This window comes from Acanthaster planci, linkage group LG04 (assembly GCF_054643075.1).
Source record: "Acanthaster planci isolate LZ-2023a linkage group LG04, COTS_SCS, whole genome shotgun sequence".
Lineage (NCBI taxonomy): Eukaryota > Metazoa > Echinodermata > Asteroidea > Valvatida > Acanthasteridae > Acanthaster > Acanthaster planci.
This window is the reverse complement of record NC_141780.1, coordinates 17,760,204-17,787,046: the sequence shown is the minus strand read 5'-3', so window position 1 is coordinate 17,787,046 and position 26,843 is coordinate 17,760,204. Positions and strand designations below refer to the sequence as shown.

The 26,843-nt window shown below is 41.8% G+C and overlaps 2 protein-coding genes across 6 annotated transcripts; one reads left to right on the top strand and one right to left on the bottom strand.

Moving 5' to 3' along the window:
- The first annotated feature begins 246 nt into the window (after positions 1-246).
- LOC110987164 (mitochondrial carnitine/acylcarnitine carrier protein-like) lies at positions 247-15,850 on the top strand. 5 transcript variants are annotated; one of them, XM_087136337.1, is made up of 10 exons: positions 630-776; positions 1,123-1,215; positions 2,434-2,561; positions 3,647-3,737; positions 4,462-4,585; positions 5,559-5,631; positions 6,335-6,444; positions 9,652-9,776; positions 10,133-10,214; positions 14,248-15,850. In XM_087136337.1, exons 1-9 carry the CDS (start codon positions 645-647, stop codon positions 10,193-10,195), a joined length of 939 nt encoding a protein of 312 aa, XP_086992463.1. In that variant the 5' UTR covers positions 630-644; the 3' UTR covers positions 10,196-10,214; positions 14,248-15,850. The 5 variants fall into 5 exon arrangements, with proteins under 5 accessions (XP_022105337.2, XP_086992463.1, XP_086992462.1 ...); XM_087136336.1 differs by having other exon boundaries at positions 13,608-15,850; XM_087136335.1 differs by lacking the exon at positions 14,248-15,850 and adding an exon at positions 11,009-12,008.
- Positions 12,143-26,194, bottom strand: LOC110987163 (uncharacterized). Its single transcript, XM_022249644.2, has 9 exons — positions 25,453-26,194; positions 21,524-21,708; positions 20,432-20,563; positions 20,141-20,317; positions 19,778-19,934; positions 18,904-19,255; positions 17,870-17,984; positions 17,506-17,556; positions 12,143-17,158 (listed from the first exon to the last, which is right to left on the bottom strand). The coding sequence occupies exons 1-9, from the start codon at positions 26,024-26,026 to the stop codon at positions 16,739-16,741; spliced, it is 2,163 nt and encodes a 720-aa protein (XP_022105336.2). The 5' UTR covers positions 26,027-26,194; the 3' UTR covers positions 12,143-16,738.
- Positions 26,195-26,843: the final 649 nt, after the last annotated feature.

The following is a 26,843-nucleotide window of genomic DNA, read 5'->3' as shown; positions in this document are numbered from 1 at the left end:
TCCACCAGCCGCCTGCCTCAGGAAGCCCAGCTGCTCGTTCCAAGTGCCGTCCAGACGTACATTGCATATTCAGCTAGTGCATGCATGCCACAGCCGTCGCTTCCTCAAAAAGTCTGACTGGAAGCCAGTCTAGCCACAGCTGAATTAGAGCCTTGGTGTTCTCCATTTTTTTCTAGAGTCTCATTGGATAGACTTTTTCAGTGATGGTGCCGCCGTACGCGGCGAGTTCGGAATAGTACCCAGAATGCCTTACGGTTTCTTCTGAAAACATATTAGTAGTTACCAGATAAGGCAATGGGTACGAGTACAATGTAGTGTAAAAGTCACAGCCCCAGGGACAGGTCGAAAGGCCACACCGCATGCGACCGGTGCGAGGTGACTGGGTGAATGATGCTGCGAAAATTACTCGGAGTTCTGACTTAAAATTTTCATTCAGATTAAATTCAACTTCAACCTACACGTAGTATTAGGATGTCTGCAGAAATAAGTCCGGTGAAGAACTTCATAGCCGGCGGCTTTGGAGGAGTGTGTCTCGTTGCAGCCGGCCATCCACTCGATACAATCAAAGTAAAAACACGTTACTAACCGCTAGGGCCTAAATGCTCAACATTTAGCCATTAATTTCAGTGTCAATCATTAATATCATGATCAATCATTGTCAATCAAGCGGTCTGGCAGTATTCGCTCTGTTTTTCGTCTTCATTGCATTGGTCATCTCCCGCTTATTTCTGTGTCTTCAAGTTTCCCGGCATGGACCTGGAGGATTATCGCAAATAGTAATTTGGCCTAGAAAACATGCATGCCATGCCCATTTTTTGCTGATGTTTGATGATGAATGTAGGCCCTAAGCTTACATGTACATAGCTTAAGGCCTACCCTATGGAGCAAAAGTCATGGAAGTGAGCGACGAGCATACATGTACATGTAGCCTAGGCCTACCAACCGTTAATCTAACTAGGGCCTAAAAAAGTAAAAACTTCAAAACTTGGAAAAGTTGTGGACATTTTCTTAAGAGCCAGGCCTAATGTTAGTACTGAAATCTTGTATTTTATTAAAACGTGATGTAAAATAGGATACCGTGCTAAAGGTTTAATGAAGTTTCTTTTATGTTTCTAATTTAAGGTCAGGCTTCAGACCCAACCCACCCCAGCCCCAGGGGCTGCCCCAATTTATGCAGGAACATGGGACTGTGCCAAAAAAACCGTCACAAAAGAGGTTTGTATTGGAGAAGTTATCACTAATGCTGCATGGCTAATTTTGCACAATGTTAGAAAGGCACTGTGGGATGGAAAAAGGATTAAACTTGTCTTTTTTTCCTTCCCACAATGCCTTTCTACATGCACCATTGTGCAAAATCACCCACATGTTGTTGGTGATAAGGCTGATGTCCTTTGCTTTCATGCTCTTCCATTAATGACAACAATTGTTTATTCCAGCTGTGCAAGTGCCACTCTGGACAATTTTTTCCCTGGTACAGATTTTAAAAACATAACAGGCAAATGTACAAATGTTTTTGGAACAATAGGAACTAAATCTGTTACCTGAAAATGGAAATATGTCCAGATATACATGTACATGTAACTGTCAGAAAAAGAATAGGGCTGCGCCGAATATCCGAATAACCAAAGATTTGATCGATTGTCTAATATTCGAATACTATTTTTCGAATATTCAAATGCAAAATTCATGAAGAGAAGAAAAGGAAGGAAAAATTTGCTTTTTTAAATGAGAAAAATTGCACTGTGGAGGCTTGTTTCAAGCAGATTCAAATGATAAGCGTCAGAAATCTTACAACGATTCAAAAAGTAAACTAGTCATTAAACAATTTGAAAGGAATGGACATTTTCAACAGGGCAGAAGTCTTGTTCATCTCTTACATCTTGCTAAATCGTGGTTGGAGATACTCCTAGATGGGAGAAGCTTACATATTGATCATAATATACAAAATTATTTTGTGTGTGTTATTGCCACTGATTTTTTGTATGGTTTGTTCATTAACAATCTGCAGGTCGGTAGGGCTGAATATTCGGATATTCGATCAAATCGCAGGTCGAATATTCGGAAAGTGAATTGTTCGAATTGACTCGGCCCTAAAAAGGAACTAAAAGTTTTACAGGATGTTACAGTCCAGCGAATTAGTTTGCTTGTGCAGTGTAAACGTACAACGTACATGTGCCATGAGCTGATTTACTTTTGTTGGCCTTTGTACCACTCTAGGTCAACTGGCCTAAAACTGTTTTCATATGGTTTTCAACTTTTTAAAGTGTACTTTAACATCTCCCAAACTCTTTGAATGGATTTATTAAATTTTTTATAGGTCTAATCAGAGTTAAACAAAAACTGAAAGCCCTCCAGAATTGCGATCACCCAAAACTAAACTCCCTCACGTTTATGCAGTTTGTGAAGTACTCGATGTGATTATCTCTTCGGTAGGGATTTCGTGGTCTTTACAAGGGGATGTTTGCACCCATCTTGGGAGTGACTCCCATGTATGCAGTGTGTTTCCTTGGCTTCAGTATCGGTAAGAAGCTTCAGACTCCAGGAGCAGATGGCAATTATAGGTGGGTGTGTGCAGGTGCAAGGAATCATTACCTCGGTTTCATTTGCAGTTCTTAATAAGTGCAACCTCTTGTTGCGTCACACTAAATGTAGCTCTTCAAAAGCAGTCATGCTGAGTTGGGCTCCGTCTTGTCGTCTTTTGGGTTCACAAAACAACTTGTCCAGGGAACCGAGTTCATGGATGTGGCTGTTATGATTAGCCATACTTGTCTAGAGTAAGAAAAAAAATGAGGACCTTAGGCTCTGGAAGACCACATGTTTATGTTACTGTTACTCCCTGCAGAAACCTATTTTAAATTTAAAACTACCAGGCCAGCATTATGGAGAGATTTGGTCAGTTTATAACTAAAAGACAAAAAGGATGAGGAGCGATTTGTTTAAGGTGCTATTTAAGTTGTAGACTGGTACCAGAATCTTTAACGCCATGAGTTTGAATGGCTGTGCAGCTTGTACCGGTGTCTCGAGCATTTTTTTCTCGCGCTCAAACGGCAGGAGGGTGATTCAAGAACACTGTTCTCGGAACAGGATCACACACCACCTCGTCACGGTTTTACATGGACAAACGGAAAACTCTTGAGCTTTTTATTTTTGAACAGCTGCAAAAATAGCGAGATAACTTACAAAGCCGTAGGTAAGGGGAAGGTTTGCAAAATTAACATTAATATTTTTCCATAAATTAATGTTCCTTTTGAAGTGGAAAAGAATTCAGCCCGATTATCAAAACATTAACCCTAGAAGAACGTGCATGGACACTGCCATGTTACTTACCGGTTAACCAGCGATAACCGGTTGTACATTCCCTACGTTCAAACGGCTGACCCATGAACAACGAATCAAACTGTTCATCAACCACAATCATCCACCTAACTTGCACAACGTTTCTGATGAAGTCATGTGACATTTGGTCTAATTGATCAAACTGATGCAGAAATTTATAGACCCCATTGGTGCATAACTGAGCTCTCATTTTGTCTGTGAACAAGGCGTGCAATTTGTCATTCTTAGCATGTGTGGAGTTGTCAACTCTGCCTTGATTTGTTTGGCTATTTAAAATGACATTGACAAGCTTTTTCTTCCTTCCTAATAGATATGATCAGCTTTTCAAGGCAGGAATGCTTGCTGGGGTATTCACTACAGCTATCATGGCCCCAGGCGAGCGCATCAAATGTCTTCTGCAGGTGAGAAAGAAAAAGCTCAGCCCGTTGATGAAGAGGACAGAGGAATAGTTTTAGCAATTGCAGTTTGGACATTTCATGAAGTGGGGGTCCAAAAGTGTGGCATTTTTGTGTCCCTGTGACGCCCTGACTTGAGTAATTTGACATGGAAGCTGTCAAAATCAACTGGAATCCTAGGGACCTGCAACGCTGGTGGGCATAAGCTCTTGCCTTGGTTGATGCATGCCGCCGCTCTGTATTTTAACCCTAACCCTCCTCAATCCTCCAACAGGTGAAGGATTCAGGAGGGTTAGGGTTAATGTACATAAACAATGACATAGAAGTACACATACCATTGGAGGTGGGTAGACTGTTCCAAGTCCGTCCATTATCATTTGGACTCTAATTATCGGGCATGTTTGAGTAGCTCACCCAGATTGACTTGGGCAAGAGAAGTTGAGTTAGCTACTACAGCCGGGCTAACTGGATGCCCCAATGTTCTTGCATCACATTCATTGTAGGTAACTTGTAGGAACAGGTCACTCACCCCCATGGACACACCTTTCTTTCATTGCCTACAAGTGGGCAAAAAAATTACATGTGTGCCTGGCCATCAGCACAAAAGCAAGAGAACAATTTGAAAAGTGTACTGAAATCCCAAGTGAAAAAAAACAGTGGTGGTCACTGTTTGTAAACAGAAGAAAGTTCTATTATGGGCTTTAATACTGGACTACAACTTTGCTCTCAGATTCAAGCTGCGTCGGCCGAAAAGGCCAAGTTTGCAGGGCCCCTAGACTGTGCCAAACAGATCTACAGGGAGTCAGGTCTCTTCAGGGGATTGTACAAAGGAACAGCTGCCACGCTCCTTAGAGGTAAGCCAATAGTTGGCAGATTCTCTCGGGAGGTATCAGTGAATTGATGTATTGGACGTGTGATCTCAAAGCTTATTGTAATTTTGCTGCATCTGCAAAAGCCAAACTCTGCACTGCAACCCAGAGACACCTGTTTATAATTGGTCAGTGAATAGATCTGGCGCAAGAAAGTTTTCCCAGAAATGAGTTGACTTTTGCATTTAGTTTTTTCAGTACTCAGAGCCCAAGCTGTCTTTGATTAAAACATCACTTGGTAGTATGCTGAAAATCTCCATACCAAGGTAAAACAGAAGTACACATTGTTACATTGGAAAAAATAACACACGTATTTGCTTGAGAAGGAAAATCTTGTCGTCCTGAGTGATTCCTGGCATTAAATCTCCCAAGTCATGGCACCATTGTTTGTCTGGCAAATTAAAGGGAGCTCTTCCCTTACTGTACATGTGTGAATCAAATTTTTGGTTTTTTTAATAAAAATATGATATTTCTCTAGCCGTTGTCATTAGGCCTTTTCCGTTTGAGAATTGTACATGAATTATTGCAGCAGCAACTGGTTAGTGTGCTGTAATCTCTGTACCACCTGCTGCCCTTCTGTTTTCCATTCAATTTTATAGCCTTCTCATTTTTAGCTGTTAAATCAGGGTGAAAATAAATCAGTTTCACCATCCTATTTAGTTTCTATAAACATCTGGAAATTTAAGTCAGACATGCATATCGAACTGTATTAAGTCACCTATTAAATAAAAGAGAATTCCAGATTAAGAAATAGGACCAGATTGCCTATTATCACTTCTTCTTTTGCTCTCTGCACAGTTCTTATTAAAGGATTTAATTTCATCCCCCATCAAAAGTCCTGCAGTTCATTTAGTTATGTTACTTCTTTGCAATAACCCTAGTAACTGCTGCACGGAATATCTGGAATCATCACATCTCTTTCCCCAGCTTTCCTAATCCCTTCTTGATTTCTTTGCAGACGTTCCTGCTAGTGGCATGTATTTCATGGTGTATGAATGGCTGAAAGTATCGCTTACGCCAGTGGGTCAAAAGTACGTCATAAGTAGCAATATTTGTGGCTTTTTCAAATCACAAAGTTGGCCTTTTGCATGTACTATTACTATGCTTTTGCATTGTTCCAAAGATAAATATATTACTAGGCCCTCCACCTTTTGGGTGCTCTAAATTTCACGAGAACTATGACTGTAGGCATTTTGCTATATCAACGTTTTTTGTAATTTCATGTAATTATTTCAGATTCTTAATTCTTTTGCTTTTTTACAAGAAACCTTTTTAAATTTCCACAAATCTTCTCTGTGGAAGAGACCAATAGGAGATTCTTTGTACATGTATATACTTAAGCTTTCCAGAGGCGAGTGGCTAGGCTCTGCCTTCATCAATTTTTAAATATCCTTCAAAATCAGAAGAATTTAGAACTATGCATTGAGAGGGCTGCAAGTCAGCAAAATTTCAAGGATTTCTAGCAGCATTATTTTGTTGTGAAATAAAACAAACATTTGTTTCTGAATCTAGACACTTGTAGAAATTGCAAACTCATCACATTCTCATCCTAAGGAAGTTTGGTAACTACATAGTTGCTCCAAAGGTCATCAGTGACAAAGGAAGAAATGACACTGCACAATGAACACGGGCTCAGAGGCTCGTTTTAATTATGAAATGAATGGCAAGACTGAGTATTATGTCAAATGTTTTTGGAAAAATTTTTGTGAAGTGACTTAATCTGTTATATTTCAGTCCAGGGGACCTGAGCCCTTTACGTGTCCTTTTGGCTGGTGGCACAGCTGGAGTTCTTAATTGGGTAGTTGCCATTGCACCAGACACTCTCAAGTCCAGATTACAGACAGGTAGTTAGAGTTATGTACTAGCTGTTGCGAAGATGCAATTCCCTCAATTTATTCAAATGTTTCTTAGGATAACAATGGACCGTAAACAGTTTTTGTTCTGTTTTCAGTACTGTGTAATACATTCGATACATTTTGGCCGTTTTAGGGTTCTAAAATGAGCTCAAAATCAGCAGCTTTTGTGTGTAACCACCAGAGAAAGTGGGAGGGAGGGTAATGATCAATTGTCCATCCCCCGTGAGCCAAAAGGGGGGAAGGAGTGGGTTATATCCCCCTTCCTCCTGTCCATCCCCCTTGAGCCAAAAGGGGGGAAGGAGTGGGTTATATCCCCCCTCCTCCTTTCCATCCCCCTTGAGCCAAAAGGGGGGAAGGAGTGGGTTATATCCCCCTTCCTCCTGTCCATCCCCCTTGAGCCAAAAGGGGGGAGGAGTGGGTTATATCCCCCTTCCTCCTTTCCATCCCCCTTGAGCCAAAAGGGGGAAGGAGTGGGTTATATCCCCCTTCCTCCTGTCCATCCCCCTTGAGCCCAAAGGGGGGAAGGAGTGGGTTATATCCCCCTCCTCCTTTCCATCCCCCTTGAGCCAAAAGGGGGGAAGGAGTGGGTTATATCCCCCTCCTCCTTTCCATCCCCCTTGAGCCAAAAGGGGGGAAGGAGTGGGTTATATCCCCCTTCCTCCTGTCCATCCCCCTTGAGCCAAAAGGGGGGAAGTAGTGGGTTATATCCCCCTTCCTCCTTTCCATCCCCCTTGAGCCAAAAGGGGGGAAGGAGTGGGTTATATCCCCATCCTCCTTTCCATCCCCCTTGTGCCAAAAGGGGGAAGGAGTGGGTTATATCCCCCTTCCTCCTTTCCATCCCCCTTGAGCCCAAAGGGGGGAAGGAGTGGGTTATATCCCCCTTCCTCCTTTCCATCCCCCTTGAGCCCAAAGGGGGGAAGGAGTGGGTTATATCCCCCTTCCTCCTTTCCATCCCCCTTGAGCCAAAAGGGGGGAAGGAGTGGGTTATATCCCCCTTCCTCCTTTCCATCCCCCTTGAGCCAAAAGGGGGGAAGGAGTGGGTTATATCCCCCTTCCTCCTTTCCATCCCCCTTGAGCCATAAGGGGGGAAGGAGTGGGTTATATCCCCCTCCTCCTTTCCATCCCCCTTGAGCCAAAAGGGGGGAAGGAGTGGGTTATATCCCCATCCTCCTTTCCATCCCCCTTGAGCCAAAAGGGGGGAAGGAGTGGGTTATATCCCCCTCCTCCTTTCCATCCCCCTTGAGCCAAAAGGGGGGAAGGAGTGGGTTATATCCCCCTTCCTCCTTTCCATCCCCCTTGAGCCAAAAGGGGGGAAGGAGTGGGTTATATCCCCCTTCCTCCTTTCCATCCCCCTTGAGCCAAAAGGGGGGAAGGAGTGGGTTATATCCCCCCTCCTCCTTTCCATCCCCCTTGAGCCAAAAGGGGGGAAGGAGTGGGTTATATCCCCATCCTCCTTTCCATCCCCCTTGAGCCAAAAGGGGGAAGGAGTGGGTTATATCCCCCTTCCTCCTTTCCATCCCCCTTGAGCCAAAAGGGGGGAAGGAGTGGGTTATATCCCCATCCTCCTTTCCATCCCCCTTGAGCCAAAAAGGGGGAAGGAGTGGGTTATATCCCCATCCTCCTTTCCATCCCCCTTGAGCCAAAAGGGGGGAAGGAGTGGGTTATATCCCCCCTCCTCCTTTCCATCCCCCTTGAGCCAAAAGGGGGGAAGGAGTGGGTTATATCCCCATCCTCCTTTCCATCCCCCTTGAGCCAAAAGGGGGAAGGAGTGGGTTATATCCCCCTTCCTCCTTTCCATCCCCCTTGAGCCAAAAGGGGGGAAGGAGTGGGTTATATCCCCATCCTCCTTTCCATCCCCCTTGAGCCAAAAAGGGGGAAGGAGTGGGTTATATCCCCATCCTCCTTTCCATCCCCCTTGAGCCAAAAGGGGGGAAGGAGTGGGTTATATCCCCATCCTCCTTTCCATCCCCCTTGTGCCAAAAGGGGGAAGGAGTGGGTTATATCCCCCTTCCTCCTTTCCATCCCCCTTGAGCCAAAAGGGGGGAAGGAGTGGGTTATATCCCCATCCTCCTTTCCATCCCCCTTGAGCCAAAAGGGGGGAAGGAGTGGGTTATATCCCCCCTCCTCCTTTCCATCCCCCTTGAGCCAAAAGGGGGGAAGGAGTGGGTTATATCCCCATCCTCCTTTCCATCCCCCTTGAGCCAAAAGGGGGGAAGGAGTGGGTTATATCCCCCCTCCTCCTTTCCATCCCCCTTAAGCCAAAAGGGGGGAAGGAGTGGGTTATATCCCCCTTCCTCCTTTCCAGCCCCCTCCCCCTCCTCCAATTTACACCACTTTTTTGCACATCTGCATGAAAATTAGTAACGGAATGGTGCACAAAATTCATCCGTTCTGGTTGCTTTGCCAGCAAGACACATTTAATTAAAATGTCAAGGACCTTAAAACAGTTTGACATTTTGGCCGAAACTTTGATGGGATGCCACCTAGCTCTGGAGGATGCCAAAGCATTGAAGTGATAGAAGGTCCAGCAGTGGATGACAGGGTTAAACTCAGGAGGTCTGCCGTCTCAGCACAGCCATATGCAGCCTGTCATGCATGTTGTGTTCTCAAATGATCTTGCCCTTCTGACATACCAAACTGGCTGGTTGCTATGGCCGAGTGGTCTCAAAGGGGCATATTGTCGGCCTCATCTCTTTCTGTTAGAGAGCGATGAAGGCAGAGATTGCTCTTATGTTTTCATTTGTGTGTGTGTGTGTGTGTGTCTGTTCAGACTTGGGAGCTGCACTGACTAGGTCAAGTTTTCAGGACTTGGATAACAGGCCCATTCACTAATGACGGCACAGTTTTATTGTTTGCATGTTTACACGGATCAAGGCCAATACGGGCGATTCACAATAATACGCCTCCAAGAGTTTACATCGCGTTGGCCAGTCACAATGCGCGAAATCTGTCAACCCAATGCACGTTTGGGAAGGGTCGACAGATGTCGCGTGTTGGGATTGGCCAACACGTTGCAAACTCTTGGAGGCGCACTATTGTGAATCGCCCGTATTTGGGAGGGCAGATTCAAAGCCAAATAGGAAAGCATCATTTACAAGTGCAACGACACTATCAGTATGTGGGCCTATTCAGTGCATTAATCATGTGAAAGGATGATTTGTATTAATCATTAGTTTTTGGTTATTCACATGCCAGCCCCCGAAGGAACGTATCCCCGAGGCGTCCGTGACGTATTCCCAAGGCTAATCAAGAATGAGGGATTCCCTGCACTGTTCAAGGGTATCACGCCAGTCATGATTAGGGCATTTCCGGCGAATGCGGTAAGTTTTGTCAAAAATGGTTGGCAAGATTCAGGCAGTTGTCATTGAAAAGGCAAAGACAATAAATGTCAAAGGCATAAGCAAGGACAGAGAAAGAGAAAAGGACAGGGATGAAAACATGGTGCTAGACGAAGATAAACGCCCAAAAACATGCACAGTGACAGAAACAAAGACAGGGACCAAGACCCTTAAGGACCAAGACATTGACAAGGACAAAGAATCAGAAATAAAGGACATAGGAAAAGTCGAAGGGTTTTGAGGAATAACAGTCAAGGATTCCCAAGTCTGTTTTTAGCAGATGGACACTTCGATTGTCATCCATTAGTATTCTTGTTTCTTGGTTTGCCCACTTGCAGGCCTGCTTCCTCGGTTATGAAATAGCAATGAAGTTCCTCAACTGGGCAACGCCCAGTCTGTAAATGTGCACCTGTTGTGGTGGTAAGTAATGACTCTTGGCAACAGTTGAGTCGCTGCGAATGGACCTTAATGGTTGATGTTATTAGGAGTTAATTTATTTCATGTTTGAATTGTTAGGACAGAAAAGTGGTTGCACGAAATACATCCCCAAGACTTGCCCGACAGGGTCTTGTTCAGAGTTCAATCCGGATTTTTCTGTCACATTTGTAAATAACTTGGATTAGTACATTATGCGATCTATATGAATTCATTCTGATAATTCCTGAGGGTTTTTAGCCATGCTTCTGGACAGTTTTTATATTTGTAAACTTGAATTGACACGAATTCTTTGTGCCTCAGTATGCACATGACTCAATGCTCAGGGCATAAATACACAAATGTTGCCGCTCATGGTCACGGCTAATGTAATTCTGGACATTGTATGTCAGCCGAAGTTTGTAAGGCTTGAAACCTAAAGCTACCTATACAATCCATGATTTCACAGCTGTCCACTCAGATTTTTAACCATCAAGAAATACTATTGTTGGGCTGTACCTTTCTAACTCCAAAAACCTTCAACATCCATCAGTTAGTTTTTGCAAGGATCTGGGAGGGTTGGATCAGTATTCGTCCTTTTTTTTAGCTGTAATCTTGAGTTTTGTTAGTGTTTAAAATATGACCTCCAACATCAGAAAGATTTGTTGGTATAATTTTAGCAAAGGACGAACTTGATTATTGCTCAGAATCCCCATCGAGGGTCAAAATCAAGTTTGAATATTGTAGTTGTTAATCAGTTCGTGGACTGATAACATAATGATGCCAGGCTTTCTTAACAGGTGTACTTTCCCAGGGCATTGAGGTCGGACACAATCATTCAACCTGTAAAAGGCCAGTGCACGGGTAAACAAAGCCTTGCATCATGTTTTTAATCGGCTCCAATCGAAACAAAAGAGTGGTTTTTTTTATTCACCACATAGGCGCGCCATGAGGCGCGCATGTATATGCACGTTTGATGCCGAGTACGCATAACTAATTTACTCCAGCATGTATGATCTTTGCGTACACGCAGAATGCTGCAAGAACCCGCTTTTAACCACCAGTCTTTCTTTTCGCCGATTGGGGGTGCACTTCAGCTCGGGGCAGAAAGGCCTTTTAATTCAGAACCCATAATGTGTTAGTTTATGAGAGTTAATGGCATACACCCTGCATACCAATACTACACGTAGCTTGCCCACGTAGATGTTGTCATGTCACATTAATAAGAGTTTCCCTTCACTTTCTAAATAGTATACAGAATGACCATTGTTTAGAGACCCCTTAGTCTTTAAATGACATTGAAGTGAAAGAATATCGTTGTTAAAATGTTACTAAGACATGAAGTCACTTCAAGTGCTCTTTTCACCTTCAGCGCAGTTGCAATGTATGTTACTCAGTAAACATCCTTCATGTTTTCTTTTCATAAAGAATGATTTTATTTACTCACCAGGTGTTATTAATCACAAAGAAGCCTGAACTTATAAGCTGGCCATTTGTAAAGCACGTGCACTTCACTATGTAAAGGCAAATTTTTATGTTTGCCCAAACCACTGAAATTCCCTCCTAAGAAAATTCTACATTTTGCTTACTTGCTTCTGATGGAGTTGGGAAAAAAATCCCAGCCTACCCATCCGCTTTACCACAGAGGATTGATCTACAACGAGAACAAAAGATTCTTTGAGTCTTTGGTGGTTATCCTTTGGTTCAAAACAGCCCTCTGATTTAAATTATTTAATTTTTTCATTTTAATTTTATTTAATTATTCATGTTTTAGTAAAGGCACAAAGGGAGATAAAACCATGCCTTGTGTCCCGTTGCTGTTTAATATGACCGTGTGGGCATGAGACTTACTGGAGTGACTTTACTGGTCGATTTGTTGAGGGCATTTTGTTTGAGACCGACAACAGGTACAGAGTAGACACTGCACTGGAGACTGATGCTGCAAGCTCGTGTGGTTTATTGCGGTCGTCACCATCATCTTTAAATAAGCTACACGTGCATGTTATAGACTTTCCACAAGCAGCGCTGGTCTGTCATTACTCGTTAGGCTTTGAAACTAATATTTTGCCTCGGTTGCATTTAAGCCCCGAGAAGGCCGGTCCTTACTTGATAGAAGAGTGGATGTGAAACAAATTTACAATGTCAACAGTCAAAGTTTCAGTGGAACTGTAGGCATAAAGCCTAGCACATTTCACGTACCTGTGTAATGAACAAGCATTAATCTTTACTCCAAAGTTTTACAATCCAACATTGAGACGCAACAAGGATCAGTTTTAAGTATAAAGCCCAGCTCAAAATAATTGCGGCATCTCTGAATCCATCATGTGAACACGGCAAATATTTTGGAGCAGTTAGTACCATGGCTAAATATCACTAGAAGATTGAAATCAATCAAAAAAATCAATCAAATCATTGTGGAAAATGTTGGACATTTCGTGACATTGCTTGAGATCACATGCAGTTCTACACGTAATTCATGAAATAGAATACCACGATCATTCAAAAGTTTCTGCCCTTTAAGAACTCACATCAGTATTACTCAATGGATATTCATTGTCTTTGAAGTACTGCAGACAGAAAAGCCTTGCATTGTCCCCAGTGTCAGCCCACAAGCCAGACCATTTTTGGTAAATGTTTGGGGTACTTTGTTTTTAATCACTCTGTAGAGTTGTCGAGTACCAAAATTCTCTAAGCACTGAAAAGACTTGCACAAAATGGCAGAAACAGGCTACTAAAATAACCTTCATGCGAGCTATTCCTCTGATTGTTTCCTAATTCTGAATTTTGTCACGCACAAAAGTGCAGCAAGTGACTTCTTCCAAGCAAGTCTGTGATGACATTTGGCCCAACTACCGATTATTTGCAGATTTAGGGTGGCCACTGTTAATTTTGAGAGGATTAGTTGCACTGCCTCAGGGATGAGATTTCTCAGCTTTTTAGCTGATTTCCGCTTTTTTTGTTTCGGATTTCAGCTTTGCTTTCCTCACTGGCTGTGTACAAAAGTATAGGAGATTTTCATAGTTCAGCTTCTTAATGCCTTTTTCCGGCTATTTTTAGAACCTCATCCCTGCTGCATGCATGCTTCATTACAAAGGCAACTACAGATTTTGGCATTTGACAGGGAAGATTGAAAACAAGGAAGATCGAAAACGAAAACAATCAATAACACACAGTGTTCTTCCCTGTATGGTCGTTTTTTCAGGTGAAGATGTGATCCTGTTTTGAGAGTATTTTATAGTTAACAAGGTGCAATGGTCATTGTCACAGTCCTCGTTATTACCGACCGTATACTAGAAATCAATACAAGGTGTGTGATGTCAATAAATACCATGAAATCTCCAGTATTGTGTCAGTATTCAGTGAACATTCCCAACGCACTCTCAAACGCTTTTTTTGCAGGACAGTGCTGGTGTGGAATTGTGGTTCAGTTTGGGTGACATATAACAGGCTAGATTAAAATACATGACGCAAATGACTGCATGGTAAACTGTGCATAACTTCGAACACAGAAACTTTTGTGCCCTCTGCAATGTACATGTAAATAGAACATTGCTTAAAAATTGATTTGGGTGCAATTCACTTTTGATTTAAGCTTGCATTTCTTTTATCCATGGCGATTTGTACAGCGCGTTTCTTTCCTGCAAGTGTATTTCACATTTTTCTCAAAATGTACAGAAAATATGAAAAAGCAAAAACCGGAGAGTTTTTATCTAGAATAGAAAGCCTTCCATAATAGCCACATTAATTTACAATAACTAATCAACTTTCAAGATATTCTAGGTATTTGCACTCAAAAGGATTTTAAAACAAACTACAGTTCTGATGCCATCATAATCTTGTTATCTGTATCACTTAGTATCAACTGACAATAAAGGATTTACTCATGAAAGAATTCCCTTTTGCTTCAAATGACAATTACAGTATTATTTAAAGGTTTTCTTTATTCTCGATAAAGGACGGGTTGATGACGTCACTAGACCATATCAGCAATTCTTTTGCTCATTTTCATTTTGTTTTATTTCTTTTGTTTTTTACACAGATTTAGTCTTTTTTCCTCCAATCAGTGCTATACCGACTTCAGCCAGACACAAGACCAGTCATGAGGCAGTCACAAAGACCAAGCTGAACAAAGACAGAAATCATTTTCATGCCGTTCATTTAAGATAGCTTGTGACTTGAATTCAGACTGTTGGACCTCCTATGTTTGTCTTGTAGGGTCTGGTACAGGTAGGCCAACTACAACACTGGAATTAACTAAAACCAACAGTACAGCATTACAAAAAAAGTGTGTACAAAGTATCTACAGAATTGTAACACCAGCAAAATTACGTTACATCAAAGAAAGGTTGTCAGCTGCGATAGGTAAATATTTACACAAGCGTTGAGGCCAATGGAAGTAACTGAAAGTTTCATTTTCAGAATGTACACAAAGCGTTAAATTTAGAAGTTTCACTTCAGATCTGAGTTTTACATTGTCAAAAACAACTGTTAAGCATGTACACAAGAGCCCATTGAGTGTCACAATACCACTTTAATACAGTGCAGTATAATACGTAGGCTACACGGCGTGCCTGACTAATCACTTTACATGTACATGTACTTTCTTCTCATGGGTGAAGAATAGAGAGGCCGGGCTGAAATGACTTTTTAAACTGGGCACCAGATACCCATGCAAAAACTACATTCAAATGAGCATTCATCAAAGATGAGTCACTTCGCTACATATTTCAATGATCCTATGCTTGCGCAGGCTATGCAAACCCACTACCATGCCATTGCTATGTAAAAAATACACCCTCACTTTAGCTCTTGTCAAACATGCATGATAGGCCTATTCACTTCAGTTTTCAGTCTGTTAAAGAAAGTCCATGGAATGTGTTTTATAAGTGATGAATATTTCCCAAAAAATGTACTTACACTACACAGGTGAATTCATTTTCTAAATTGTATACAATTCTAGTGTGACATGTTGAATCAATATTATGTTTTTTGGATATTTACAGCTTACTATGGCAACCAATGTCATGTACAGGCATGGCTGATTTTTCTTCTCATTTCTTCCTTATAAATTTGTCAACTTGAAGCAAACAATGAATGGCCTTCTGTTCTAAGGATGATGAAAAAAATGAAAAATTTGCTAAAGGCATAGACTGTTCTTTCAGTAGTTACTTCTGTAAAACAAAGCAAGAGATTTGAAACTGTTTTACCTCAATCAAAACAAAAGTTGTCGACAAGCATGCCTTAAGGGTGGTTCATTCTTTGCCGAAAAGAGAACATTAAAGCAAAATTTTGATGTCAGATCAACCATGAATGCTACGAATTTGTATAAGTTAGCACCATTAGAACACTGGTGAAAATCTAATGAATTCTGTCGCAAATCTGATGACAAAAATTTTCTCCCCTCTCACATTCGTCCGTAGCATAATCTAGCATTGACCTTCCCACTTGAAGTTCACAGTCATATACACAAAAGAATGACAATTAAGAACAGCAGAATTGTCCTACCTCCTGTAAAGCAAAACTGGACTGATTTCTTTGTCATTTTGAAGAGATTAATGCCGACAGATTTTACCATTAAAACGGCAAGCTTAGTCTTACATGGAAGCAAAGTTTTCTTGGTGAATAAATTTTCAGTCCTTCTAGGCTCTGGAGTTTCAAGTGATTTTCATTTCCTATATCAGCAAAATCTTCCCACACCTTTGAACCCAACCTCTCACATGCAAATCCTAACAGGTATTTTATCACACAAAATACATGCCTCATGGGAAAAAAATCATTATAAATGTAGCTTTTTGTAGTAACAAAAGAAATTTAACAATAATTTACAAGGAACCACCCAAAATATAATGTAATCCCACTTTTGTCAAGGAAATGGCTCTGTATAAAGTGCAAAACATGGCTCTTTCATAACAAGGAAATAGTAAAGTACATTGTGCTCCACAACATTTCCTTTTTATGCTTGGCCATTTTCTGTTGAATTTGTTGGGACAAGGAAATAGCGAGGTACATTTTCCAAGTAGATCATTGCAGATTTATTATTTAGATCACAAAATATGTAATTCAACATATAATATTGCATTTATATATTATAGGTTAATGTTTCAAGTCCATGCTCTGCCATTTTATCTGTTTGCTTGGGTTTTGGGGGTTTTTGTGTTTTTACTACTTTTGTGTTCTTAATAATAGATTCAGTAAGAAACTGAAAAATATGAATTATGCAAACTGAGTGTTGAGTAATGCCAGCTTCTCACTCTCCTTTTGTTTCTCACTTATGATTGAAGGGTTCAAGCAACTGATGTACTTACAACTTGTAGTATTTCGAGTCCACTTATATCTTGTATTAAAGACAAGATCAGTTGTTTCTTTTCCTTTTTTTAAGCCCCAAATGGCAAGTGCTTTGCTAGACTCAATTGCTAATCTTACTGATCACAATGATTACCTCCATTTTTTTCTAATTAACAAACAAACTGGCAATTCCAAAGATTTAAATACCCCACAATTACCTGTTTGAGATGCATCGCGTCAATGGCCTATTTCACGTTCTTTTTTATGTACATAAGCAACTTGCGTGCATGTAACCGTGTCATGCCCAAGTCCTCCGTCAAGATATCCTCCTCGAGTTCAACTAGCAATTCCCCTTGCACCTCTTCCTGTTTGAACTTCTCAACGTACTGCCCTAAGTTCAGCTGCCTCAATATGTCAGCCACACCCTCTACGTCAGTGCGGGACATTAACTTTGTCTCAACCATAAGATCTCCGGGGCTGTTGTAGATAGCCGCTCCTGGGCTGATGGGCAGGTTTGGAAGCGGGCGCTCCGTGGGTGAAATGGTGTCATAAATTTCATCATCATCTTTGGATAACAGACGGTCGATCTGGACCTGAAGTCGGTTGATCTCATCAATGTTTCTGTAGTTAGACTGTTGAATTCGTTCTCTCTCTTCCTCTAAGGCCTGGAAGTAAGACATAACACCAAACAAAAGTGCAAAAGACCTTGGTTGATAAATAGCCTCCCTACTGAAATTTGGAGGAATTCTGGAGTTTCCTCAGAAAGTCTACCTGTTTGTACTTGTCTAGAGATTTGTATTTGCCAATGTCTTCAACTATAGACTAGATAACCCGGACTTAGTTTCTGCATTAGGCATGTGAGTTCTCCTCTGATAAGCTGATTTTCTTATATTTATATTTCTTTTATTGCAAACTGAAAAGCACTTTACAAATGTTTTAGACTTGTCCTCGTGTTTCTTTCAGAACTTTAAGGTCCATGCCGGTTTCTGACATAATTTCTTTCAATACAAACCTTGCACTTCTCCTTCAAGCGTTCATTTTCATCCCGCAGCTTGGTAATTGTCTGCAATATAAATTTAAGACAATAACCTTGTGAACACAAATGCGTCGAACCATATTAGGATTCTCAATTGAAAAAGCCTTGCTTAGTTTGGTTGGCATGGCTTCTCCTGCTGAAAGCAAGTTGTGATCCGAGTCTAAACAAGTTTGATGAAGTAGCAATATTTCTTTGCTCAAGAAGCTGTCTGATGATCAGCAATTGCAGCAGTCGTCATAGGATGTCATTTCATGCGTTCTCTGGTGAACTTCAAAGTTTCACATGTGGTACGTGAACGGGGAAATGTTCTTCCTTCAAAGGAATTTGGTCAAAGGGTCACCTTTTCCTTTTGTTGCAGTATGATCTTCAGCTCTTGACAGGCTGTGTCTGTGCCTGCCTTTGTAGTGCCTGTCGTATCGGGTACAACTTCATAGTCATCGTCGTCTTCCTCCTCGCTACAGAAACAAAAGGTTTCGAACTCCTCAAAAAGTCGTTCAGTGTAATAATTTTCTTGTCATGTCAATGCATTGCACGTGGAGAAAACAGTGGAAAACTTGTGACCACGCCCACGTGCTCAAAGTGCAACATTTCTGTCAGAGGTTCTTAGATGTACATGTACAGGTTGCTACTTAGTTTTAAGCATCCTTCCAATTGTTGCTGTTTGTGTGTCTCTGTGAATGGCATACTTCTTAACTTTAGATGATTAATGCTATGGTAATTTGGGTTGGGCTCCTCTTCAACATGTTTAATATGTGATCTTTATAATACAATATATGTACATATACCGTCAGGCGGTTTGTAGGGCATTCGAATAAGGGCATTAATATGTGCTTTGCGGTCTTAAATATGCATTTAATACCAGCTTGGGAGAATGAACGGAACTGCATGTGAGGGCATTGTCAGTCTTCCTTTGTTAGTTTAAGACCAACCCAAGCACATTTATTCCCATTCATCAATACCGTTTTAGTCAGAGAGTCGAAAGAAGTCAATATATGATAAATTTCCAGGGATTTTGTTCAAGAATGTTACTTTCATTTCCCGATACCCCCGTCTATTTGTGGTATGTTCCTTGTGCCAGCAGCCCAGAAGAATCTCCTTCTTTGGCATTGGTGCGGGTATGGCAAGTTCTGAGTGTCACAGTGCGCACAGTTTCTTGACCAATAGGAATGGATCAAGCTGTCTTGTAAGGGCCAGGTGCTGGCGTGTTTTTATACAATGGGCATTATCAAATGTCAATACACAGTCGTGTTGCATTGAGAAACTCAGGTATTTATGAATACCATATCATCCGAAAATAGACAACACTTCAAATTGAAATGATTAACTACTGACGATGGCTTCACCTGACCAGATAGTTTTGCTGCCATCACTTACCCTCCCATGCTAACAGCGGGGATCTCATAATCATCAGAGTCCTTGCGGCTTTTTCCCCGCGGCTCATATTTAGGAATTTCTTTTGCTTCAGCCTCTGAGGCAGGTGTGCTGCGCGGTTTTGGATGTGGCTTTGGAACCAGCGTCGGAGGTTTTGGAGGAAGCTTGAGTGTTTGTGGCTTTTGGGGTCTGGGCGGTGCCACTGGCTTGTCCCGAGTCGGAATGATCGGACGGTCCACCTGGTCCAGGAAGGAGATCCTGCTGGTGAGATCCTTGTTGTAGTTGGTCAACTCCTTCAGATCTCTCACCAAGTCTTCCTTGGAGACTTTGGCCACTTTGCAGACACGCTCTTTTCCTTCAAGCAACCAGAGCAAAAAAACAGAAAGCTTATGTGAGATCCCCCAATGTTTTCATTCAAGGTTCTCTAAACTCCAAAGGCATGACAAGTAGGTATCAAAGAGGAAAAGTAACTTTTGTACTGTGAAGCAAGCCACTATTCACTATTGCTGCTTCTTGGTTTGGAGCAGGAGGTGACTATTGTGTGACTGTTTTAGAGTAGGTTAGGCTTTTGTGGAACTATGAAACTAAGAGTAGTTGCAATCACTGGTTCCGGGGGAAGGGCCTGGTGTTAACAGGGGCAATTCCATAGCACAAAAAAGAGCAAGACAAAACATCTTTTTTGAAAATAATTTGAGGTCCTTCCAAAAGCATGTGAAAAGCCCCTAAATGGAGCCACTTAGAAAGGCCATGAAAAGTTATATGAAAAGTTTTGAAATTTTTAGGCCCCTCATCAACAAATGGCCTTTTCAAAAGTTGGCCAAAAATATACTTCAGCTCAACAACTACTTGCAGTGTCCAACCTGCAGCTGCACTATACCTTCAAAACTCTCCAGCCAGCCACGGAGAGGCTCGGGTAAGGGCTGGCAAATTTCGCTGAGGCTCTTGGGAAGTTGGAGCCTGCCAAACTCCATGACACCCCACGTGAGATTGATGTTGGGAAACAAGGGAGGCAGACAGGAATGGACAGACTTGTCCTAGATGAATCCAAATCACAGGGAGCCAATTAATGCCATTGTGGCACTCAGGAGCTAAAGTTACTACAACTACTTTTGAATGGAACAACCAATTTTGGTCATTTGCATAATTTCTCATTTACACTTTCCCCCAAATTTTGAGGTTAGAAAAAAATATAATGAAAGCAAAATGAGAATTTTTAGAAAGTGGAAACAAACAGAAATACCTTGAAAGAAATGATGGACAGGGCCAGGGGTACGGAAAGTGGGATGGAGAGAAGGCCGGGCTTCTTGGCTCGAGTTGCTATCACCTGCAGATCCTTCTTGAAAGATAACAACTTGAATACCTTTTCTTCCTTCGGCTTGCGCTTCTCAAAATTGGTTTCCTCGACAACTCGCACTCTCTTTAAAAAAGACACGATTCATTCCAGCTATCAATTAAAATGGATTGGCAAAAGCAGATAATGAAGTAATCCTTTTAAATTGCATTTTGGTTGTTGTTTACTGTTTTTTTATACCTGAGGGAATTCAAGCTCAATCAGCTCGGACATGTGCAGGAAAAGTGCTGACATCATAGTGGTGAAGTGAGCACAGTCCATGTCTTTGTGAAGAGCCAGGCGGTGTCCGATTTGATTCTTGGCGATCAGAACCTTTGGGCAAAATTCGCAAATCATGGGTGTGAGCCAAAGAGTTTAACACTGTCATTATGGTCACTTCTAACTTTCCTCCCACGCGCACTTTAACAGCAATACATCCCTTGTCTTGCTCCCTAACTCCTGTCCAGTTCCTACCACCACTCAGCCTAACGAGAATCAGTATTCTGGGTCACCTTGCGGCCCTAATGCAGGCTGATAATCAGGGCCTCCATGGTCATGAGAATTTCCCAGAGTTGAGCTGGAAAGTCATGGAAAGGTAATGGTAAACTGGGGGGAGTGGAATAAGATGTCCAGGAATCCTGTTTTCAAACAAAAAAGTCATAGAAATTAAGATGGCTACTTTTGATGTGATAACAAAATAATGATAAATTTATAGGTTTTATCCTTGTCAGTCTGCATTAATGGCTATATTTCTTTCAGTTTCAACAAACAACTTTTCTCTGCAAAATGGTCTTAAATGTCGTGGAAATTGTCATATTTTAGTCTGGAAAAGCTACAGAATTTGGAATTTGATTCTGAGATTTCTGTGATAACCCTGGTAATCCCATACCAGCTGTCGTCCCTTGTGCCCTAGTCTCTAGTCTCCACTGGAATCCAGCTATAACCTCCCCCTCCCCAGCCACAACCTTTCTCTCACTAGTATCCTGCAGTGTCTGTCCCAGTTCCCCATCCAAAATTCTCTTTGGCCTCTTTCCCACCAGTGCCCTTGTCCACATGTCCCTAAAATCCCAGGCTCTATTCGCCAGCATCCGTGCAGCTTCTTTCTACAAGAATTCAGCCAACACTTCATCATCCCCTATCCCACTGAAGGGCGGATCCGGAGGCCCAATGAGGGCCATGGCCCTCAGGCTCTTAAAAACGGAGCACATGTATATACAGGAATTTCCCAATTTTGCCCCCTCCCCCCCAAAAAATCTGGCCTTCTGGACCTGTGCTTGGTTGCATTCCACCCACCCTCTCTTTGCCATGTCTCCTGTCTTTCTCCTCGATGTGGCTGATCTGTATGATGTCTTCTTGGTCCACGCACTCCGAGTAATCGTCAGACCCATATCCTTCCAGTACCCGCACGACAGATGGTAGCGGTTTGCTGTTCATCAGAGCTGTGACTCCTGTGTACAGCTTGTCATCCAAGCGAGGATCTAAGCAGAAATATTGTTAAATAATAATAATAATTTCATTTTAAAAGAGCGCAATTAATTTGCACGGTTGTTACAAAGGATCATCCTCAGTTAGGACCTTAAATGTAGTGACATGAACTACATGTGTGCCAGGCACATTTTGTTTACTTTAAACTCTCAGGTGCGCCATTCCCTAAATTCAGGGTCCAGGTGTGACATGCACTTTTTGTGTTCCGGTTACCCCTGACCTGTGTAATTGAAACTGACTTCGAACTATTTCTGTTTGTTTGGCTGGTAATTTGCATAAATTCACCACTCTTGGAAATTAGAGAATGTGTTCTAGATCTGAACTGAAAAAGAATCTGAAAAATCATATGTCAGATGTGACAAGGTCACAAAAAATTGGAATTAAAAGAACCACTAATTTTCTAGATCGTAAATTCAAAGATGAATGGAGTCGGAAGCAACTTCGTCCTCAGAATAATCTTTACCTATATAGATTCATGCTTGAGTAGTTGCCTAATTACGGTATAGATGAATAACCCAATGTCGTTCATTGACATGGAACAAGAGTAGAAACTGCCTGCTGCATTTTGAAATCGTTAACTTGAGAAATAATATACTCATATAAAATTTCAAATGAATTTCATTTTGCTAAATTTGAAACACTTTTTTGTGTTATGTTGTATATGTGTATTTATGTATGTGTGTTCATTGCTATTCCTTTTTGATTATTCAAAGTTGAAAAAAAATTACTCAATTTTCAAAGTTCAACTTCTCGTGGAAATTACACCTTTAGATACAAAGCTGAGGCTTTTCGTTTATTCATTTCCATTCAATTCAGAAGCATTTTCTCCAAAATAAAGTCCTTTGAAAAAGAAAACAGGCAGCTGGACTGAATGCATCTTGGTAATCGTTATATATTCAGATCGTACAAAATGAGGAAAGTAAAACAGTGTGCAAACGAGGTAGGAACATGAATGAAAATTGATCTTCAAATTTAATTGAAGTTTACGTGAGTCCGCATAGATCGAACACCGTAAATTGAAAAATGCCAAAAGCCCATGTGAACGTTATAACAAAACTGTACGTTGTAATTCGCTCTGCCCTCCATCACACTGTCATGAGATGATTTTATTTTTCCAAATTTTATTTCCGTGTAGAGTTGCCATAATAGCTACTGTGACATACAGTTCCACCCAACTAGACGCATGTCAACTTCACCCCGTAACCACCGCGAGATTGGTGCTTCGATAAATCCTATACCAATAGTTAACGTCTTTTTTCTTCCGACCATGCATGACCAAAAGGGTTGGTAATTGTTGAAACTCAAAAGTAGACGAGACAAGCTGGAATTTTCCATTTGTGAGTGTTTTTTCCCAGGCAGAAATTGTAACGTGCCAAAATCCAGGGATTTGATTTTCTTGACGATGTCAGCTCCCCAGAGTTCTGTTGTGACTGTTCACAATATTTTCTAAATCTCAATGTACTGTAACATACCAGACGCCTGGCTGTGACACCCACAAAATCAGGTGTTGTCATTTTACGAATTCAAAGTAATTGACCTTTTTATGAAGGACATGTTGATTTTAAAAAGTACAGAGTCAACTAGAATTGAGGAGTGGCACACTTTAGAGTGAACTTCGATCACTTTTACGTGGTCCAATCACGCAAATTGTTGCACTGCTTTTTCCCCCGAATTGGCTTCTCTTCTAACTTTTCATGAAAGACAACTGTGACCTTTGTAACCCTAAAAAACCTCCCTGACATTGCCAGCGATATTGTCTCTATACATTTGTTTTCGTGCCAAGCCTTCAAGAATTACTCCAACAATGCTTAATGATAATTTGGTCATCAATTGTATGAAAATCGGACATGCTGTTCTCCGAGGCAGGTCTTTTTAGCCAATAACTTTTAACTTTTCCTCTGACGTGCTCGAGGTACGCAGGCCGACGACGTGCGAGGCTATGACCATATTAACGACAAATTGCATTTTCACAGATGTAGGCCTACTTATAAAAAATGTTTTACACGAATGTCAAGTTTTAAACAAAATCACCTACAGGACAGCCAAGATCTTTTGGCTGGAATTTGCCCCCGACTGTTAGATATGGTGCGAAAAATTCTGCTTCTATTTAACAAGGTTGATAATAAACGTCCATATTAAAGTGGAACAAAATGATCTGATACTGTGATTTATCTATTTTTTGACTAGCGATATCCCTGCTATTAGATAGAGCTCGATTGGTCTGATTGCCTTTTTCGATTTCATCATTGTCCATGAAAGCTGTAGTTTGTTTGGTCAGTGTCATGTGACAGCTGGCATATAAGCAGGAACATGAAAGGGGAAAAAACAGAAAAGGGAACAAATTTCACTTCCGTGAGTAAGCCAGTGTTGCAACGCCCGGTTCAACATCGTTTTATTTTTTACCGGTCGTTTTCGTGTATACTTCCTTTGTTAGAACATACCTATTACCTTCACACTATCATTGCTGACATCTGTTGAATAAACGATTTTGTATCTACTTTTCCCTTCTGAATTTACCAAACACAATTATTCTACAATGAGTTTTTCCTCAGAATGCACACGCCTTCACATTGGGGATGGAATCGAGCGTTCTTATAAATTCAAATGTTAGGATCTTGAATTTTACGTACAACCTGTAACCTTCATTCATATGACTACATTGAAAACCAGTGCCATTTTTAGACCACAGGTAAATCAAGAAACAAAAGAAAGCCCCGAACAAAGTAGATTTTTGCAACGCGCTCTTGAAGGTTAAAAGGGTCTGCACATTGCCTGCAGTTCTCGCTCAGAGGCGATCCAGAAACAGTATACTTACTGTTTTTTTCCATTTGGATGGTGAGAGTATATACACCCCCCCTTCTTTTCGACAAGGGGTATGGGCCACTGAACCACCCCCAGCTCAACTTCTTCAATGTGAGAAAAAAATTAACTTAGTCGGATTTTGAAGAATGTTTCGGACGTTCAATAACACTCAAAAGGGACTACCAAAAAGCAATAAATAACGTCGTTTTGCCTTAAGATTCAGCCCCCCCAACTTTTCCAATCGGGGGCAAATAATCCCCCACAATTCCCAATCCCCCATCACCCCCAACTTCTGGCACAAACTTACGCCACTGGTTTCATTTGAAAGAATGATGGACTTGACTTCTCACATTATATAATCGAGGAAATAGTCGGTGCTGCATGTCACCTACTTTTATTCCCCATTTTCACGAGCGCACAAGTCCTGCGCTGAAGGAGAAGGTTATACTCAACGCTTATACACATTAAAAAAATATTTTAAAAGATGGAAGCGTCCCGCATAGAAATACTCTTCCTTTTATCAGCTTACACGAGTCTAGGAAGACAGAAGGGGGTCCAGATCAGGGCGTGCCCCGTAGTCACCACTCCGCCCTAAATAGTTACCACCATTTCATTATGCAAAGCGGTGCAACCTCGCATTTTACGTTTTACTAAGCTGTACACTAGACGTAGTTTAAATTTAGCTTTCCCAAAATCTCAAATTCAAAGAGAAATGTTAAGAACTCTGTGTGTTATCGGAAGCTGTGTATTTCCGCCGTGGTAATTTTTCTGTATAGTCCTATTTTTTTTCTTACAAGACCTTGGCACATTACCTTGTGCCTGTTGGATAATCTAGACCTGTGCTAAGGTTCAGGGGGAGAGATGCTCCGTATGCTCCCCTGAAATTGATGCTAAAAATGGATGGCCCTTAATTTAGATTGAGCGTGAAACTTTACCTATAGGAAGTCTTTCGTAGAGCTGCTCGGCATGCACGGGTAGCCATACTTCGCTACCGTTGGATGTATCCACCGCGTGGACACGAGGAAGCTCGGCGATGAAGAGCAAGAGGAGCGACTCCCCCTTGTCCAACTTCAGGTCGCTGCCCTCCACCGAGAACTTCTCGCCAACTTTGGCCAGCTGCGGCAGCTCGTGCAGGGCGTCGCTGCAGATGCGGGCCAGGTCCGTGTCCCTGTCCTCTGCCTCCAGCTTGAGGCTGAGCTTGGCGGGGAAGTCCTCCGGCGGCTTGGGGCAGTGAGGGCCGGTGGGCTCTGGGGGCGGTTCCCTGTGCTGATTCTGCATGCCGAAGTACCTCTGAGGGGTCCAGGCTTCGGGCGGTGGCGACCAGTCCATCTTGGCTTGAGTGTGAGGCACCCGTTCCGGCGGTTTGTACTCCTTTGGCTTGAAAAAGGACTTCCGCTTAACCACGGGTTTGACTACTCCGTTCATTGATCTAAACGCAATAAAACTATCGTGCGGCTGATAATCATGCGTCACAATGTATGTATTGGCCCACTCGAAGCCAAACAACATTCATTTCCAACTCTATGAATCAAATCTTTGTCTTTCCGTCCAGCCGTGTGACAGCAAATATGGCGGTGATCTGATTGCAACCAACCCCTAGACCTATAGTGGATCACATTGGACCCTGATCAGCTTCCGAACCTCCATCGCTCAATACCTGTTCACATCAAACAATAAAACATTTTACTTTGTGATGCAGTGACCCGTTAAGTAAACTTAACCTTCATAGGGGGAAATCCCATGACGCAAGCACTATGTTCTAAAATGGTGGTTCTGAACCGCAAACCCAAATGTTGTCAGCTCATGCACGTCAAACACCACAGTGATGTCGTGAGTTACGTGGAAACAGCTCTACACAGGAACACGGAAATGCAAATATTCTGTTCTTTTAGTTCGTAAACTAGAATGCTTTGGTACTTTTCAAGATAATATATCCAAGGGCAGGTCCAGAACTCAGTTTTCCAGAGGCCTTTTTCAGGGGAGATGTGAGGGAAGAATAATGAAAATTTTCCTAAAAGATCACTGTTCTCTCCTGGACTGTGTCAAACACAAAAGAATGGCCCTCGTTGGCCTGGACTGATTGATACATTGGCATGCTTTAATTGGGTCTATTCGGTCACTGGGTGTATAAAATCGTAATCTTGTCAAGCACACTATCTAGGTTGTAGCTAGGCCTACACAATAGTGTGGTTGCACTGTGTTCTGGCCTGCCTTCCAACACGTAGAGCCTACACATATCTTATCTGATGTTAATTTTTTTCTTTAAGCTGCATTTTAGATTTTATTGTCTCTGATTTATGATGCCCTCCCCCCGTCACTCCACGTT

Excerpts from the sequence above, each read along its gene's own strand:
- LOC110987163 (XM_022249644.2), bottom strand. The coding sequence starts at position 26,026 with ATGTTGTTTGGCTTCGAGTGGGCCAATACATACATTGTGACGCATGAT. Across the intron at positions 19,256-19,777 it reads CTGGCTGGAGAGTTTTGAAG|GAAAAGAGCGTGTCTGCAAA; the intron begins GTATAGTGCAGC and ends GGTTGCTTGAAG. Across the intron at positions 17,985-18,903 it reads CCCGCTGTTAGCATGGGAGG|CGAGGAGGAAGACGACGATG; the intron begins GTAAGTGATGGC and ends TTGTTTCTGTAG.
- LOC110987164 (XM_087136337.1), top strand. The coding sequence starts at position 645 with ATGATCAATCATTGTCAATCAAGCGGTCTGGCAGTATTCGCTCTGTTT. Across the intron at positions 777-1,122 it reads CTGGAGGATTATCGCAAATA|GTCAGGCTTCAGACCCAACC; the intron begins GTAATTTGGCCT and ends TTCTAATTTAAG. Across the intron at positions 3,738-4,461 it reads GCATCAAATGTCTTCTGCAG|ATTCAAGCTGCGTCGGCCGA; the intron begins GTGAGAAAGAAA and ends CTTTGCTCTCAG.